Here is a 14,650-nt window from a genome sequence, read left to right on the forward strand (position 1 = left end):
CTAGAAGTTTTTCTTTTTCTATAAAATAAAAAAAAAATTGGATGAAAGCAAAAAGAAAAAAAGAAATAGGAAAGGATTAGGAAGGAAGGAAAAAAAAAATAGAAAAAAAGAAAATTTTCCCTGTTGTGAAAAGAAAGAGAAAAAGAAAAAGAAAACGTATAATTAAATTAAAAAGTTTTTAAGCCCCCCTTCCCCGTATCTTCTCCCGTTCCCCGTATCCCTACGATTTTATTTTTACTTTTTAATTTTTTTTCTCTTTTTTTTTTTTTTTTTTTTGCTCTCGTTAAATAATTTCGATAGAAATTCGGGAGATGACGGTTAGTGAAGGTACGCGAAAGTGTGAGTAAAAGGGGGTAGTAGTTGTAATAATAATAATAATTACTCACCTCTTGGAAATGCAAAGCCGAACGCAAAATATACGACGGAAGGTTGAGACATATGAAAACAGTCGACACGATCAAGAGCATTTTGGTGACCTTGATTTGCGAATTGTTCGATCGTATCGAGGAAGGCATTCTTAGAGCTGGGGGACGTTGAACGACTCCGTTCACGATTCTTCCTTGCAAAGTGTTGGTCATTGTTCGCCTTATCCGTGCCAATTTCCAAACGGTCAAACAAATGCTCGTGTTAATGAATGATATGGCGAAAAAGGGAAGTATGAGAACGATGAAAAAATCAACGCTGTCGAGAACGTTGTACAAATCTTTGTAGTCTTCTTTTAATTGGCACATGAGAATCGTTTGATTGGTCGCACGATCCGAATGACTCTCCAAACCGGATATGAATATCTGAGGCATGTAAAAGAGTAACGACGCGAACGTGAGACACGTTATAACGATTTTGGCACGGGACACGGTGCACATGGAGGGTCGCTTGAGAGGATAACCCACGGCTATAAATCGTTCGACGGTGAACGCGACGACGAACCAAACGCTTAGGAAACTACACACGGACGATAGGTACACGGAGAGTTCGCAAAATATCGGTTGATTGAATATCGATATATCGATCATGTTCAACCACGAAACGAATATGATGAGTAGGAATCCTGTGTCGCTTATGGCGAGTGCGGCGAGGTAAAAACTCGACGACAATTTTCGGAGTTTGGTGCTGAAGAAAACGACGACGGATAACCAATTGCCGACAGTTCCGAATGCTACCAAAAACGGAACGTAGTAGAGTTCGATTTTTTCCAATATTTTTATCGCACCGGAAAAGGTTTGATTTTCGAATGAGGAAACGTAGGTCGCGTTAACGTCGTACTCGACAATGTCCACCATGGTTGCGTCATCATGAGCATTTTTATCTCCTTTCATGGTCGTGAACATCGTTTTTCACGATTCGAATCCGTTTCATTTTTTCTCACCATCATCTAAAATGTTTAAAAAGAACAAATCGTCAAAAACAAAGAAAAGAAAAAGAAAATGCCGGAAAAGTGGAAAAGAAAGAAAGAAGAAAATACATATATATTAACGTTTTATAAGATGGCGTAAAATTTTCGTGCTTCCCCTCACCCCTCTCCTCCTCCCCCCGATCAGGCTTTTTCTGATTTATTTACAGGGTCGTAACAGTTAATTTGAATTTTCCCTTCGGAAAAATTACAAGACACAAAAAAAAAATTTATTTTCCAATCCTCCCATCCGGAAAATTTTTTTTGTTTTTTTTTTTATCTTTTTTTAATATTCCAGACGCGCGGAAAAATAATTATTAAAATCATTTGGAAAAAAGACAGAGAGAGAGAGTGGAGTGAATGAAAACAAAACAAAGGAAAAGGTATATAAACTGGAGCAGAAAAAAAGAAAAAAAATTATGAAGGTCGCTATACGGGAGTTGAAACGAGGGGAAGGAGGGAAAGAAAGAGAGAGTGAGAAAGAGAGGGAGAGAGTGAGAGTGAGAGATCATTTGCGGGAGTGTTTGGGAAATGTTAAATAATTGAAAATAATATTTTTTTTTTTTTATTTATTGTTTAAAAAATGATGATGATGATGATGATAAAGTAAACGTAAATGTAAATTACACGAAAGGGTGGAAAGGAAAAGAAAAAGAAAAAAAATGGAAGAGAGAAAGAAAGAGGGATAAAAAGTACATTATTTTTTCAAAAGGAATAAAAAGAAAATTATAAAAAAACCATAGTTTGCCATATGAAAAACAAGTGAAAATGTAGTTTTTTTTTTTCGTAAAAAAAATGGCTGGGAAAATTTTTTTTCTTTTTCTTTTTTGTTTATACCTTTAAAGCTTTTTTTTGTTTGTTTTTGTAATAGAAAACTTTTCGCTTCCGGTTTTTCTCCATTTTTTTCCCCACCTTTCGTTATTAAATAAACTGATAATTTATTGATACAAACAATTTTTTTTTTCAAGCAAATTAATAATTAATAATTTTAATTAATTAATAATAATTAATGCTTTTTTAACGTCGGGGGCCTTGATTACTTTTCATTATTATTATGTTAATAATTTTTTTTTCTGTTTTATGAAAATACTTAAAAAATTAATAGTGAATTAAAAAAAAGGGAAACCGGAAACGGTAGTAGACGGGTACAGAACAAAGGGCGTCTGTTCGTGTTAATATAATAACATCCGGTTTTTTTTTTTTTAAATTTTTTTTTTAAATTGATCGAATTGAAAAAACGTTAGCGGAGTCGGGTTTTCCCTCCCCCCCTCGTATTGTCTTTACCTTTATCCTCTTCCCACTTTCCTTCCCCTCCCTAAAACTCGATAAAATTGTTATCGCGCTGCGTTGTTTTCGTTTTATCCTTTTTCTTCCCCTCCATGTTTTTTCGTTTAAATCCATGTGTCGAACGATCAATCAATCATTCATTCATTCATTCATTCATTCATCATTCGAAATTTTTGCAAAATAATTTTCACGCAATTAATTTTATACGTTTCGCGTTTTGTCGAAAACGAAAGCGTATCGGAGCGTTCGGAGGGGAGAAAATGAAGCGAACTGGAAAAAAGGCAACAGAAATTTCTCCCTTCTTCCCTTCCTCCTTCTCCTCCTTCTCCCGAAAAAGAAATTAAGGTTTGAGTTTGTAATATATTATTGTCAATTTTTTTGTTTTGAAAGAGAGAAAGATTCGTTTCCGGTTTTTGTTTGTTTGAAGCGTTGCGGTGATGATAAAACACGCACGTTAAAATATTGATGAAAACGGGAGGAATGAAATTTCATATTGTGCAGTGAATAAATGAATGAATGATGGGAAAAGAAAGAAGACGAAATAAAATAACAAAACTGTCGTTTGTTACCACATAGAAATAAATCAAAAGGAAGGAGGAGGAGGAGGAAAGTTAACCAAAGAAAACGATTAAAAAATGGCCGACCTTCCCGTCGTGTAAGAATGAATTCGGAAAATGAACCAGAAAACAAACAAAACGGGGTGAAATTGTTATCCCGATGATGATGACGAAGGCGTGTGGAAATCTCTCATGAGTCATGACGTCATCAAAAATTTACACAAATGAAATTTTAAAAGGAAATATCAATGAGATTGATTTTCAGTAGGCGTTCGTATGGGGGGGAGGGGAGGGAATGAGGGAAGAATGGAAATTTTTATTTTAAAAAGAAAAATGAATTATTTAAAAAAAAAGGAGACGGGGGGATTATGGTTGAACGAACATTTTGCAAATGATGAAGAATCGCGTTCGCGCGTTAAAAAAAAAATGTACGATTGATGGTCTACGTCAAAAAATAAACGTCACAAAAAAAAGGAAAAAAGGAAAAGTTTCGACGGAAAATTCTTACTTGAAAAGTTCGAAAAGGTTAATTGAGCGACGCCGCGTAGGAAGAAGAAAAAGAAGAAGAAAAAAAGATTTTCGTGAAGATTCGAAAAAGGGGAAAGGCGGTGGAGATGGGAACGTAAAAAATATTCTTATACCACGTCGAAAAAAAAAAAAAGGATCGAAACTTTAAACGAATTCATTTTAATGACGAAAGTATTCGCGAGTTTTAATTTTTATTTTCAATTTTCTCCGCTTTGTCCCTTCCTCCCCTCCCCTCTCCCCTACCAAAAAAAAGAAATGTTTGCTGAATTAATAATTTTAATATTATTATTATTATTATTATTATTTTCTGAAGGCGTTATATAAGGAGAAAATTCAAAGAAGGGAAAAAAAAGGGCGCGTGCAGATAATTTTCTTTTAATTTTTCTCCTCCGTGAAAAAGTTTGAATCTGAGAAAAATCTCGACTTCCGGTTACTTCCGGTAAAAAAAAATTTTTTTCTTTTTAATTTTTAATTATCAAAAGCGGAAAATTTGAAAAAACTTTTCGTGTTGGTGCGTGTGCGCCCGTATTCGTCGGATTGTGAAAAGTTTAAAACTGAAAAAAAAAAAAAAACTGATGGGGGAGAGAGAGATAGAGAAAGAGAGAGAGAGAGAGGTAAATATACAAAGAAAACAAGAAAAGTGAGAGAGAGAGAAAGAAAATGTTTTTTTTTTTTTTTTGATGTTAGCAAAACGTTAAATAATCTGAATTTGGGCGATATGGTAATTTCACTTTTTGCGACTCTCTCTCTCCCTCCCTCTTACTTTCTCATTCTCTCTCTCTCTTGGAAACCTTGACGCGAACGTTTAAGTAATTTTCCACGACGGTATAATTTTTTACGTTTGTTTCCGTTTTACATTCGAACGTTTTAATATTATGATAGTTTTTAGTTTTTCCATTTCGCGTGATTATTGATAATGTTTATTACTTTCAAGATGGCGGTAGTTGGGGAGGTAGGGAGGGAGGGAAGGGAGGGAGAGACCACGTAAATAAATCTTTTTAGGATTTCATTGTGTGTGTCTGTGTGTGCACGTGCGCGTGCATCTCTCTCTACGTGCTTTACGTGTACACAACGCGGATAACGAACGTTTTTCTTTTTTCTTTTAAAAGTTTTCATTATTATATCACATCTGGAAAATCTTTTTTTTTTCTATTTCTGTTTCTATCGTTTATTTTTATTAGTTTTTAATTTATTAAATTTTTTCGTTTCCCCCCCCCACTCTTTTTGCCAGAAAAAAAGGAAAAAAAAATTTCAGAATTTCCGCTAGACAAAATAATAATATTTATTATTATTTATATTATTACCATATCTCGTATGCATTTTTTTTTTGTTGTTGTTTGTTTGTCTGTTTGTTCGAATTGTACGGGTATGAAAAAAAAAAATTTTTTTTTTCCTTTGGCGAACGGAAATGTTCCTCTCGGCGTTTTTCCGTCTGTTTAGTTTTTTTTTTGTTTTTTTTTTTTTTTTTTTTTGTTCATTCGTTCCGCGAATCGAAATTGTGGAGTTTTAATAATTTTTTATAAATAAACAACACCCCGCCCCCTGTCCCCAATTTTGCTTTTTCGTTTACAAAATATTCCAGTCGAAAACGAAAAACGAGCGTACTGGAAAATTATTTCCGTCGTCGTGTTCGTCGTCGTCGGAATTTTTAGCAAATTGAAAAAATTTTTTAAATTGATATTTTGGTTATTTCCCTCCAACCCCCCCTCTTCCCCCCTCATCCCAACCGCTCTGGATACGCAAAATGTGTTAACAAGTGTTTGTCTGATTAAAAAAAAAACCCAATGATAATAATAGTGGTAGAAAATAAGGGGAAAAGAGGGAGAGAAAGGGGGAATATTTGAAATCGTTGCGTGTGATGTGTTTTCAATTTCAAACGTAACCGTATATTTTTATTCTCAAAGGAATCACTAATTAACGAAAGGAATCTAATTTTTCAAAGGTTCCTTAGAGAATTTTCCTTTTTTTTCCTTTTTTCCTTTTTTTTCCCTTTTTTTTTGTCTATGAAACCAACGATGAGTTTTTTTTTTCGTGTTTATTCGTATAATATTGAGGTCGTCGTGGAAAACGTGTAAAAAAATTTTTTTTTGTTTTGTTCGAATTAAAATTTAAAAATTTTGCCGCGTCTGATTCCACGTTTAAAAAAAAAAATTCACGTATATTTGTTCGTTTATTTCCATTGTTTGTTTGTTTGTTTGGGTCCGTCTTAGCATAAGTACAAAAATTATTTATTTTTTTTATTTTTATGACTTCAAACTTGGGGGAGGGCTGGCGAAGCGGGAAAATCAGGGGGCGGGGCGAAATGCGGAGTAAGAAAACAAATAAACATGGCGGAACGAGGAAGTTTTTTATGTCGTAAAAAAAAAAAAAGATTTATTTCGAAATCGGGTTGGAAAGAAAGAAAAAGAAAAAAAAACAGAGTGGGGAAGGGGACCGGCGACGGTGTCGGGAAAATGAGGGGGGTAGGTAGGGTAAGAAAAGGAAAAAATGAAGGAAAATTTCGATTGTTATTATTTAATGGTAAAATTCGTAATCGTTGTTTCGTCGTTCTTTGTTGTCACCGGAAATACGTCACTTTAAATTATGATAAAGTTTCAAAAGTTACATAAGAAAAAATTACGTGTCACATGAGAATGATTGAATGAATGAATGAATGAATGAGTGGGAGTTTTTTTTTAAACTTGAAAGAATGAAGAATATGTTATATATTCACGAGGGAAAAAAATTGAAAAAAATGATGATGATGATGATGATGATGAGAGGAAAAGAAGATGAAACGTGTAAGCAGAAAAGATTGACATTATTATTATTATTATTATTATTATTATTATTATTATTACTATTATTATTACACGGTAGGGTAAATTGATAAGATGGGGAGATACAAACGACAAATTCTCGGACCGGACCGCAGATTATGTGAAACGTAGTATAAAAAATTATTATTATTATTTTCCCAATCGGATTTCAATGTTTTGCGGTTGCGATGACGTAATAAAAACCACGTCACGGGTTCCTGCGAATGAAAAAACTTTTTCTCTATATTGTTATCGATATTCGAAATGAAAAAAAATTTTAGTTTTTTTTTTTTCTCTCTCTCTCTCTCTCTCACTCTCACACCTCAAAAAACACGAACGCGAAACGAGTTATTGATAATAATAATAAAATTTATGTATCGATTTATTTAAAAAAAAAAAAAAAATTCATTTTCTAAACTTTTTAATATTTGATTTATTTATTTATTTATTTTTAATTCTATTTACACGTACATTCTCTCTTTCATTTTTTTTTTCTCCATTCATTTTGGATTATTTATTTTATTACTTCATCATCTTTTGTCTGTCGTTCATTGTCATATTATCATTATCATTATTATAACTTTTACAAGTTTTATCGATTCTTTTCAAGTTTTTTATATTAAAGAAAAAAAAATAATAAAATGAAATAAAATTCGGTTTTGTAACAAAAAAGAAAAAGGAAAAGGAAAAAAGAAAAAAATTTTTGACGAATTAATTTTTTTTGTTTAATTTAATCTAATGCCACGAACGACGATTTTGTAAATATTGTCTTTTAAAATTTTCAAGGATGTGGGTTTTATTGTTATTTGTAGTTTTTCACGCCTCCATCCCTATTTTTTTTCTCTCTGCCTTTCTTTCTCTATCTTTTTTTTTCACTCACTCTCTCTCTCCCTCTCTCTTTTACTCATTTGAAATTTTCAAAAGAAAAAAGAAAAACAATAACAAAATTTAAATAAAAACGTGAGGGTGGTAACGAATAAAAATATAACGAAAATATATCATGAGTTATGAATTTAAAATGAGTTTTAACGTCGGTTTCATCATCATCATTGTCGTCGTCGTCGTTGTCGTGTCAGTAGAAAAAATTAATTTGTCATAAATCTTGAAAGATTTAAAAAAAAACGTCTAGTGAAAATTTTTTTAAATAATTTTTTTGTCACCTATTAATTTTCTTTTTCTTTTTTTTTTTTTCTTTGATATTTATGATTTAAATAAACTTTATTTTTTAAAATGAAAGCCAAAAAAACGTAATAATAACAATAATAATGATAATGATAATGATAATGATAATGATAATGATAATAATAATAATAGAACGAAAAACTAAAAAAAAAAAAAAAAGGAAAAGGAAAAATTGCAAAATAATGAGAATGAAATTAATTATTATCAGTTTCATCATCATCATCATTATTATTATTATTATTATTATTATTATTATTATTATTATTATTATTATCATCATCATCTTTACACCCGACCCGGATATTCGCGAATTTTAAAACATAAACCGAACGCGTCAGTTCACGTTCATGAAAAAAAAAAAAAGAAAAAAGAAACGAGAGGAAAGATGGATTATAGAGGCTTCGTCTGGTTACACGTCGTAATAAACGTATGCATTTCTGGGTTTACGTTTTTCACGAGGGGGAGGGAAGCGGAAGGGATGAAGGGGGAGAGAGAGAGAGGGAGGGAAAATGTAATAATTTTTTGAAAAAAATATTTTAACGGAAGCGAGAGAAATTGAAGACGGACAGATGAAAAAAGATGTGAAATGGAAAATGGAAAATTTTATTACAATATGAAATTTATTCGAATTGTTCGGCATTCGATTGTTTTGTGCTTTGTCGGTTGTTTGTAATCGTCGGAATGAGGGGGGGAATTCGGTGGAAGAGGGGAGAGAAGGAAAAGGAAAAAACTTTTGATTTATTAACTTGAAATGGTTATTCGATTATAAATTCATTGAGATTTGAAATTATAAATTAGAAATTCGGTTATTGATTGCAAATCCATATAATAAGACGATAATAAAAAAAAATTTCTATGGAAAAATGAAAATGAAAAAAAAATTTCCCGATTGTTTTTCGTATTGTGACGTCATTTCCCTTTTTTTATCCCTTCGTTTTTTTTTTTTTTTTTTTTAACATATGGAAAAAAATTTTTTTTTTCGCGATATGATGTTGTTGTTGCTCACTCTGAACACTTTTCATCAATCAATCATTCAATCATTCGTTGCTGTTTTTATTTTTTTGATTTTATTTCTTACGTATTCGAATAGAACGATTTCGTTTTGTTTAAAAACTTACTGGTAACTTTTTAACGGTTCGTAACGGTTTTAAACGATGGTCGTTAATCATGTCGGTCGTCGTTGCCGCCATTTCGAAAAGTCTTTCGTTTTTTTTTCTTTTTCTGGTGATTTTTTTTTCAAGTTATAGTTTTCGAGTTGATGAGTTAACGCGGTTTATCGCGGTAGATGTTTTTGGAAAAAATTTCCTTTTCCGTTCGGTCGAACCGAAACTAAAATTTAAAGTTTAAAAGTAAATATTAACGGTTAAAAAAAGTAAAAAAAAATTTTTAAACATTTTTTTGTCGATATCATAATATAAATCGTGTCAAACGTGTCGAAAGAAAAACTATCGAGAAAAAAGAAATCGACGATCAATGGGAACATTTTCCAAAAAAATTCTAACCAATCAAAATAAATAAAAATAAAAATGTTAAATTTTAATTGGTCGAAAAATAAAAAATTAATTTAAAAATAAAAAATAAAAAATTTTGATTGGTCGAATAAATTAAAAATTTAAAAAAGAAAAAAAAAGGATTTAAAGATGATGGTTTTGTTTATTTAAATAAGATAATTCGAATAAGTTTTCTTACAATGTTTCTTTTTTCAATTTTTTATTATTTTTTATTATTTTCATATCTGTCTTCTTGATCGATCGATCGATCTATTTATAATTATTATTAATTTTTTCGATTTAACGAATTTCGCGTTCGTTTTTTGACGTATTCTGGAGGTTTATGGAAAAATTGCAAATGGCGGATAATTACGATGGTTTCGAGTCAATGGAAAAATTTCATTTTATTTTATTTTATTTTATGTTTTTTTTTTTACAAACGAAATTGAAATGATTGAACCGATAGGTATAATAAATAAATGGTTTTGTCGGGGTGGGGAGAAAGTGGGGGGAGGAAAAATTATAAGAGAAAAGCGAACGTCGCGTTTATTAATCAAATTAATTATTAATGACAGTGAAGAGAAAAGCCGAATAATATAATCTTTTACTCGGAGTTTATTTTTAAGCAATCAATCACCCATTAACGCCCTTTGATAAAATGAAATTTCATTTTCCTTTGATTATGGCGGATTCGATGCGACTACGAAAATTAAAAATTGATTTTAAAAAAATTAAAAAAATAATAAAAAGACAAAGGAACGAATTTACCATATGCGAATTATTATTATTATTATCATTACCGTCTTTGCGATATTGTTTTTCGCCTCACGTCAATTTTGATTTCTGGAATTTTACTTATTTTTTTTTCTAAAAAAGCGAATTAGAAAAAGGTTGACAATTTTCAATTTGATCCCGGATACGAAAAAAAAGGAAAAAACAAAAAGAAATTAAATTTAAAATTTTCCACGTTTTACACGGATTTTACCGGATGACAGAAGAAAAAAAAAAGAGAAGAAGAAGAAGAACAAATAATAAATTGACACGTACTGATAACGATAATGATAATGATAATAACGATAACGGTGACGATTTTAATTCAATTTTATTTTTTGATGACGTGTCATCATCATACATTAAAAATAAATTTTTTTTTTTTTTTTTAAATTAATGAGATTTGTAGTGATTAGTTTAAATTTGACAACAATGGAGAGGAAAAGGGGAGGGGGGGAACAAGAAAAAAGAATCATAAGAAAAAAATCAGAACGAAAAACCTTTTACGTCGAGTTTTTCTAAAGTGTGTCGACAAACTCAATGGGATTGTTCGATGGGAAAAAATAAACTCGAAAGGTTATGATTGAAAAAGAGAGAGAGGAGAGGAGGGAAAGGGATGATGATGGAGATGATGTGACGATGACATCGACGATAACGATGAGGGGGAGGGGCAAAGGAGAGGAAATCGGAATTGGGATGAGTTCACGAGTTTGAGATTTTGAACGGAAATATCAAAAAAAATCAAAGAAAAAACCGGAAACGTAAAATTAAGTTGGTTAAAATGGCAGTTTTGATCGGGGTAAAATGGCACTGTTTTCGAAGGTAAAATTTTTACAGGTTTGCCAATCGTTAAAGGAAAAAAAAAAAAAGAAAGAGAAAAATAAAGAAAAGAAAAAGAAAAAGTCGTTATTTAACGATGATTAAATCCATTAAAGGAAATCTTTTGTGAAAATCGTAATAGAAAAAGAGAGAGAGAGAGAAAAGGAAAAGAATGAGGGAGAGGGAAAGAGTGAGAGAGAGAGAGAAAGATAAAGCGTGATCACTTCATTTATTCTTTATAATTTTAAATTTTTTAGTTTTTTTAGTTTTTTTTTTTTGTTATTCCGATTGCGAATCTTTTTCAAACGATAGAATTTAACGAATGGGGGGAGAAGGAAACCGTTAAGTCGAAAAACCGGATATTCAATTTTTAAACGGGTTATCCGTTTTCAATTTTTCTTTTTATGAGGGGGGAGGCGAGGGAGGGGAAGGGTCTTTTTATATTCGTAGGTGACATTTTAAACATCATTAACCTTTTTAACAAGTTTCCCAATTAAAAGTTACGAAAAGGAAAATTACGAAATGGGGAAAGAGGAAGGAAAAACCTTTTCTTGCCCTTTTTTTCCTGATTTTTTTTTTTTCCTTTCACTTACTCATCACTCACTCACTCTCTCTCTCTCTCTCTCTCTCTCTCTTCTCTCTCTTTGTTTTTTGGTTTTGTTCTTTCTTGAGAACAACTATTAAAACCGAAACTTTTACCTAATTCCATTCGTTTTACTTCTTTTTTTTTCCTTTCTCATTCACACGCACACGCATACGCACAACTTCCTTTTCTTCCTTTTCGCATCTTACACTTTCATCTCGCATTCCGTTTTTTTTAATACTCCACAAAAGTTTTTATTGTTTTTCTTAGATTCTCTCTTTCTCTACCGTCGTTAAGCTTGAGAATCTCATTGCTGTTTCCACGTCTTTTATTTTGCCTTCTTTCTTTTTTGTTTGTTTGTTTGTTTTTTCTTTTTTTCTGACTCCGTTCGGTTTATTCAGATTTTCATCTATCGTTAAATGAATTTTTAAAATTGCCAATATTCCAATAATTTGGAAGGGGGAGAAAGAAAAAAAGAAAAAAAGAAAATGGAAACGTTTTTTTTTTCTTATTTGTCGTTTTCGAACGGAAATAAAAAGAAAAAAGTTTTTTTCCCATCCCCTGCCTCCCCTCCCGTTTCTGTTTTCTTTGTTCGATTTTGATTTTTTTTTTAAAAAAATTAAAGAATAGCTTAAAAGAAAAAAGAATAAAAATAATCGTAGAGAAGATTTTTTGGATTATTTAAAAGGAAAAAAAGAAAAAAATAACCGGCTCGAGTTTTTTTTTCGAAAAAGAAAAACGTAGCAGAAGGTAAAGGAAAAAGAGGAAAAGAAAGAAAAACATGAAATTTGAAATTATAACGGTTTATGTGAGTAAAGAAAAAACAACGAAACGGGAGGAGGGAGAAAAGAAGAGGGGGGGGGTAAAAGATAAAAGTGAAAAAAGAAAATTTTCAAAGGAAAAAACAACATAAATTACAAGTAAATTATTTCATAAAAAAAGGACGAAAGGAATATTGTTTCTTAAAAGAAAATGTTGAAAGTGAAATAAGAAAAAAAAAAAAAAGTAAAAGGTCCATCGAAATCGGAAAAAGGAGAAGAAAAATGAGGAGGAGTAGGAGTGGGAGGAGGATGTCATTTTAAGGTTCGAAAATTTTCTTTTTGGGGGGAAAATACAAAGGAAAAATTCAAAGTGAAATAAAATAAATGATTAATGAAAGTGAACAGAAATAAGGAAAAGAAAAGAAAAGAAAACACGAAAAGGTGAAATATACATGAAATGAAAAAAGAGAGAGAGAGAGAGAGAGATAGATAGATAGATAGGTAGAAATAAGAAAATAAAGAAAAGAAACGACAGGAAATTTACTGCAAGATTCTAAAAAAAAAAAAAAAAAAAATTTCTTTAAACTTAATCCGTTGCATTTAATTAATGTTTTTTTTTCTTTCTTTATTTATTTTATTTTATTTTATTTTTTTTATAGAACGAATTGAAAAATTGCACTTTTCATTCTTTTTCTTCTTCCACGTTTTTTTCTTTTTTTTTTTTTTTTTTTTTACTTCGAATTTAAATTTTACGATTTTTTTTTTTTTAAATAATTTATTGATTAGGCGAATAAACTGCTGACTGAGTAAAGACGCTTAGAGAAAGGGAGTGGGTGGAAGGAAGGGATAGAAGGGAGGAGTGGGAGGAAGGAAGGGAGTGAAATAAAAAGTTAATACTCTCTATGAAATTAATCCATAGAGTAATATTATGATAATTATTATTTTTTTTTTTTTTTACATTTTTATTCTCTTCTGCCATTTTTTTTTCGCATGTTTTTAATTAATTTTTATCTCTTTCTTGTCTCTCTCGTTCTCTCTCTCTCTGTCTATCGCTTTTTTTATATCCTTATCACTGATTGGTGACGTAGTTAAAAAAAAAAAGAAACAACAGGGAAGGATTCCATCAGGAAAAAAAGGAAAAAAAAAGGTAGTAAAAAGTTTGAAAAAATTAAAGGAAAAAAAATAAATTAAATGAGAGGAAAGACATAAAATTTATAAAGCAATTTATTTACCCAACCGAGGGGCGGGGGGTTGCAGAAAAAGAGGAGGAAAAACGTTTTAGAGGGTAAAACATAAACAAAAAAAAAAAAAACTAAAAAGAGAGAAAAAAAAAGGAAAATAATAATAATAATAAAAGGATAATTAAAAACAAAAAAAGAGAGAGAGAGACGGGAAAAGGTTGGAAGGTTGGAGAAAGAAAGAAAGAAAGAAATCATTATTATACAGATTGCGTGTGCATGTGAAGCAGATAGAAAGAGAAAGAAAAGGGAACAAATAATTAAATAGGAAAAGAAAACAACAACGAGGAAGGAGAAAAAGGAAAGGAAAGGAAAGGAAAGGTTGACAGTAGTAAAAATGTCTCATCTATCCTTCCATTTCCATCTACTCTTTTTAATAAAAAAAAAAAGGTTAAATTTTTACAACGGAATCATAAAAAATTTTACTTTTTTTTTAGCTTCCTTTTCACTCTCTCACTCTCTCTTTCTCTCTCTCTCTTTTTTTTTGTTTTTCTTTCTTAATTCTATTGACCCGATTTTTTTTTTGTTGCCCCAGGCTATTATTTTCGTTTTTTTTTTTGTTGAATGGCTTTTTATTTTTTATCTTACTCTTCTTACCTCTCCCCCCGTCTCTCTCTCTCTCTCTCTCTCACTTTTATTCCCTTTTTTTGGAAAGTTTTTTTTTTTTTTTTTTTTTTTTTTTTTTTGTCGGGAGTCGTTTTCAACATCTTATTACGTTCTATAATTTTTTACAATTTTGGTCGTCCGCCATTTTTCTTCTCCAGCAATATATAATATAATAAACTTTTTGTTTAAAATTAAACTTTTTGTGTTTAAAGAGAAGAAGAAGAAGAAAAAAGTACTAAAGTGTACACGTGGGTAGAGACGGAGGAAAAAAAAGTAGAGAGAAAGGAAGTAGAAAAAAAAAAGAAAAAAAAAATTTTCTTTTTTTTTTTTTTTTGTTTTCTTCTCTGAAACTTCTAATGGCTTCCTTTAAACGAAAGTTTTAACGGTTTTCTCTGATTTTCTCTCTCTCTCTCTCTTCTTTTCCTTTTTTTTTTTTTGCTGAAGGTTACAAGAAACCCATTTTTTTTCGATATTTCAAAAAAAAAAAAAAGAGAAGGAAAAGAAAAAGAAAGAAAGGAAGAAAGAAAAAAGATAAAAATTAATTTTATTTTTTTAAAGTGGAAGCAGATTATCTGGAGTATGAAAAGATGATATAAAAATAAAATTTATATGTTTTTGACCATGAGAGAGATTTCAAAAA

General features: G+C 30.6%; 1 protein-coding gene across 1 annotated transcript; it reads right to left on the bottom strand.

Annotated features, from left to right (window-relative positions):
* On the bottom strand, positions 1 to 1,328 carry Phum_PHUM538530 (class A rhodopsin-like G-protein coupled receptor GPRnna16, putative; the record flags this gene model as incomplete). Its single annotated transcript, XM_002431594.1, has 2 exons — positions 1 to 18; positions 387 to 1,328. The coding sequence occupies 2 exons, from the start codon at positions 1,326 to 1,328 to the stop codon at positions 1 to 3; spliced, it is 960 nt and encodes a 319-aa protein (XP_002431639.1).
* Positions 1,329 to 14,650: the final 13,322 nt, after the last annotated feature.

This window comes from Pediculus humanus, genomic scaffold (assembly GCF_000006295.1).
Source record: "Pediculus humanus corporis 1103172108290 genomic scaffold, whole genome shotgun sequence".
Classification (NCBI taxonomy): Eukaryota; Metazoa; Arthropoda; class Insecta; order Psocodea; family Pediculidae; genus Pediculus; species Pediculus humanus.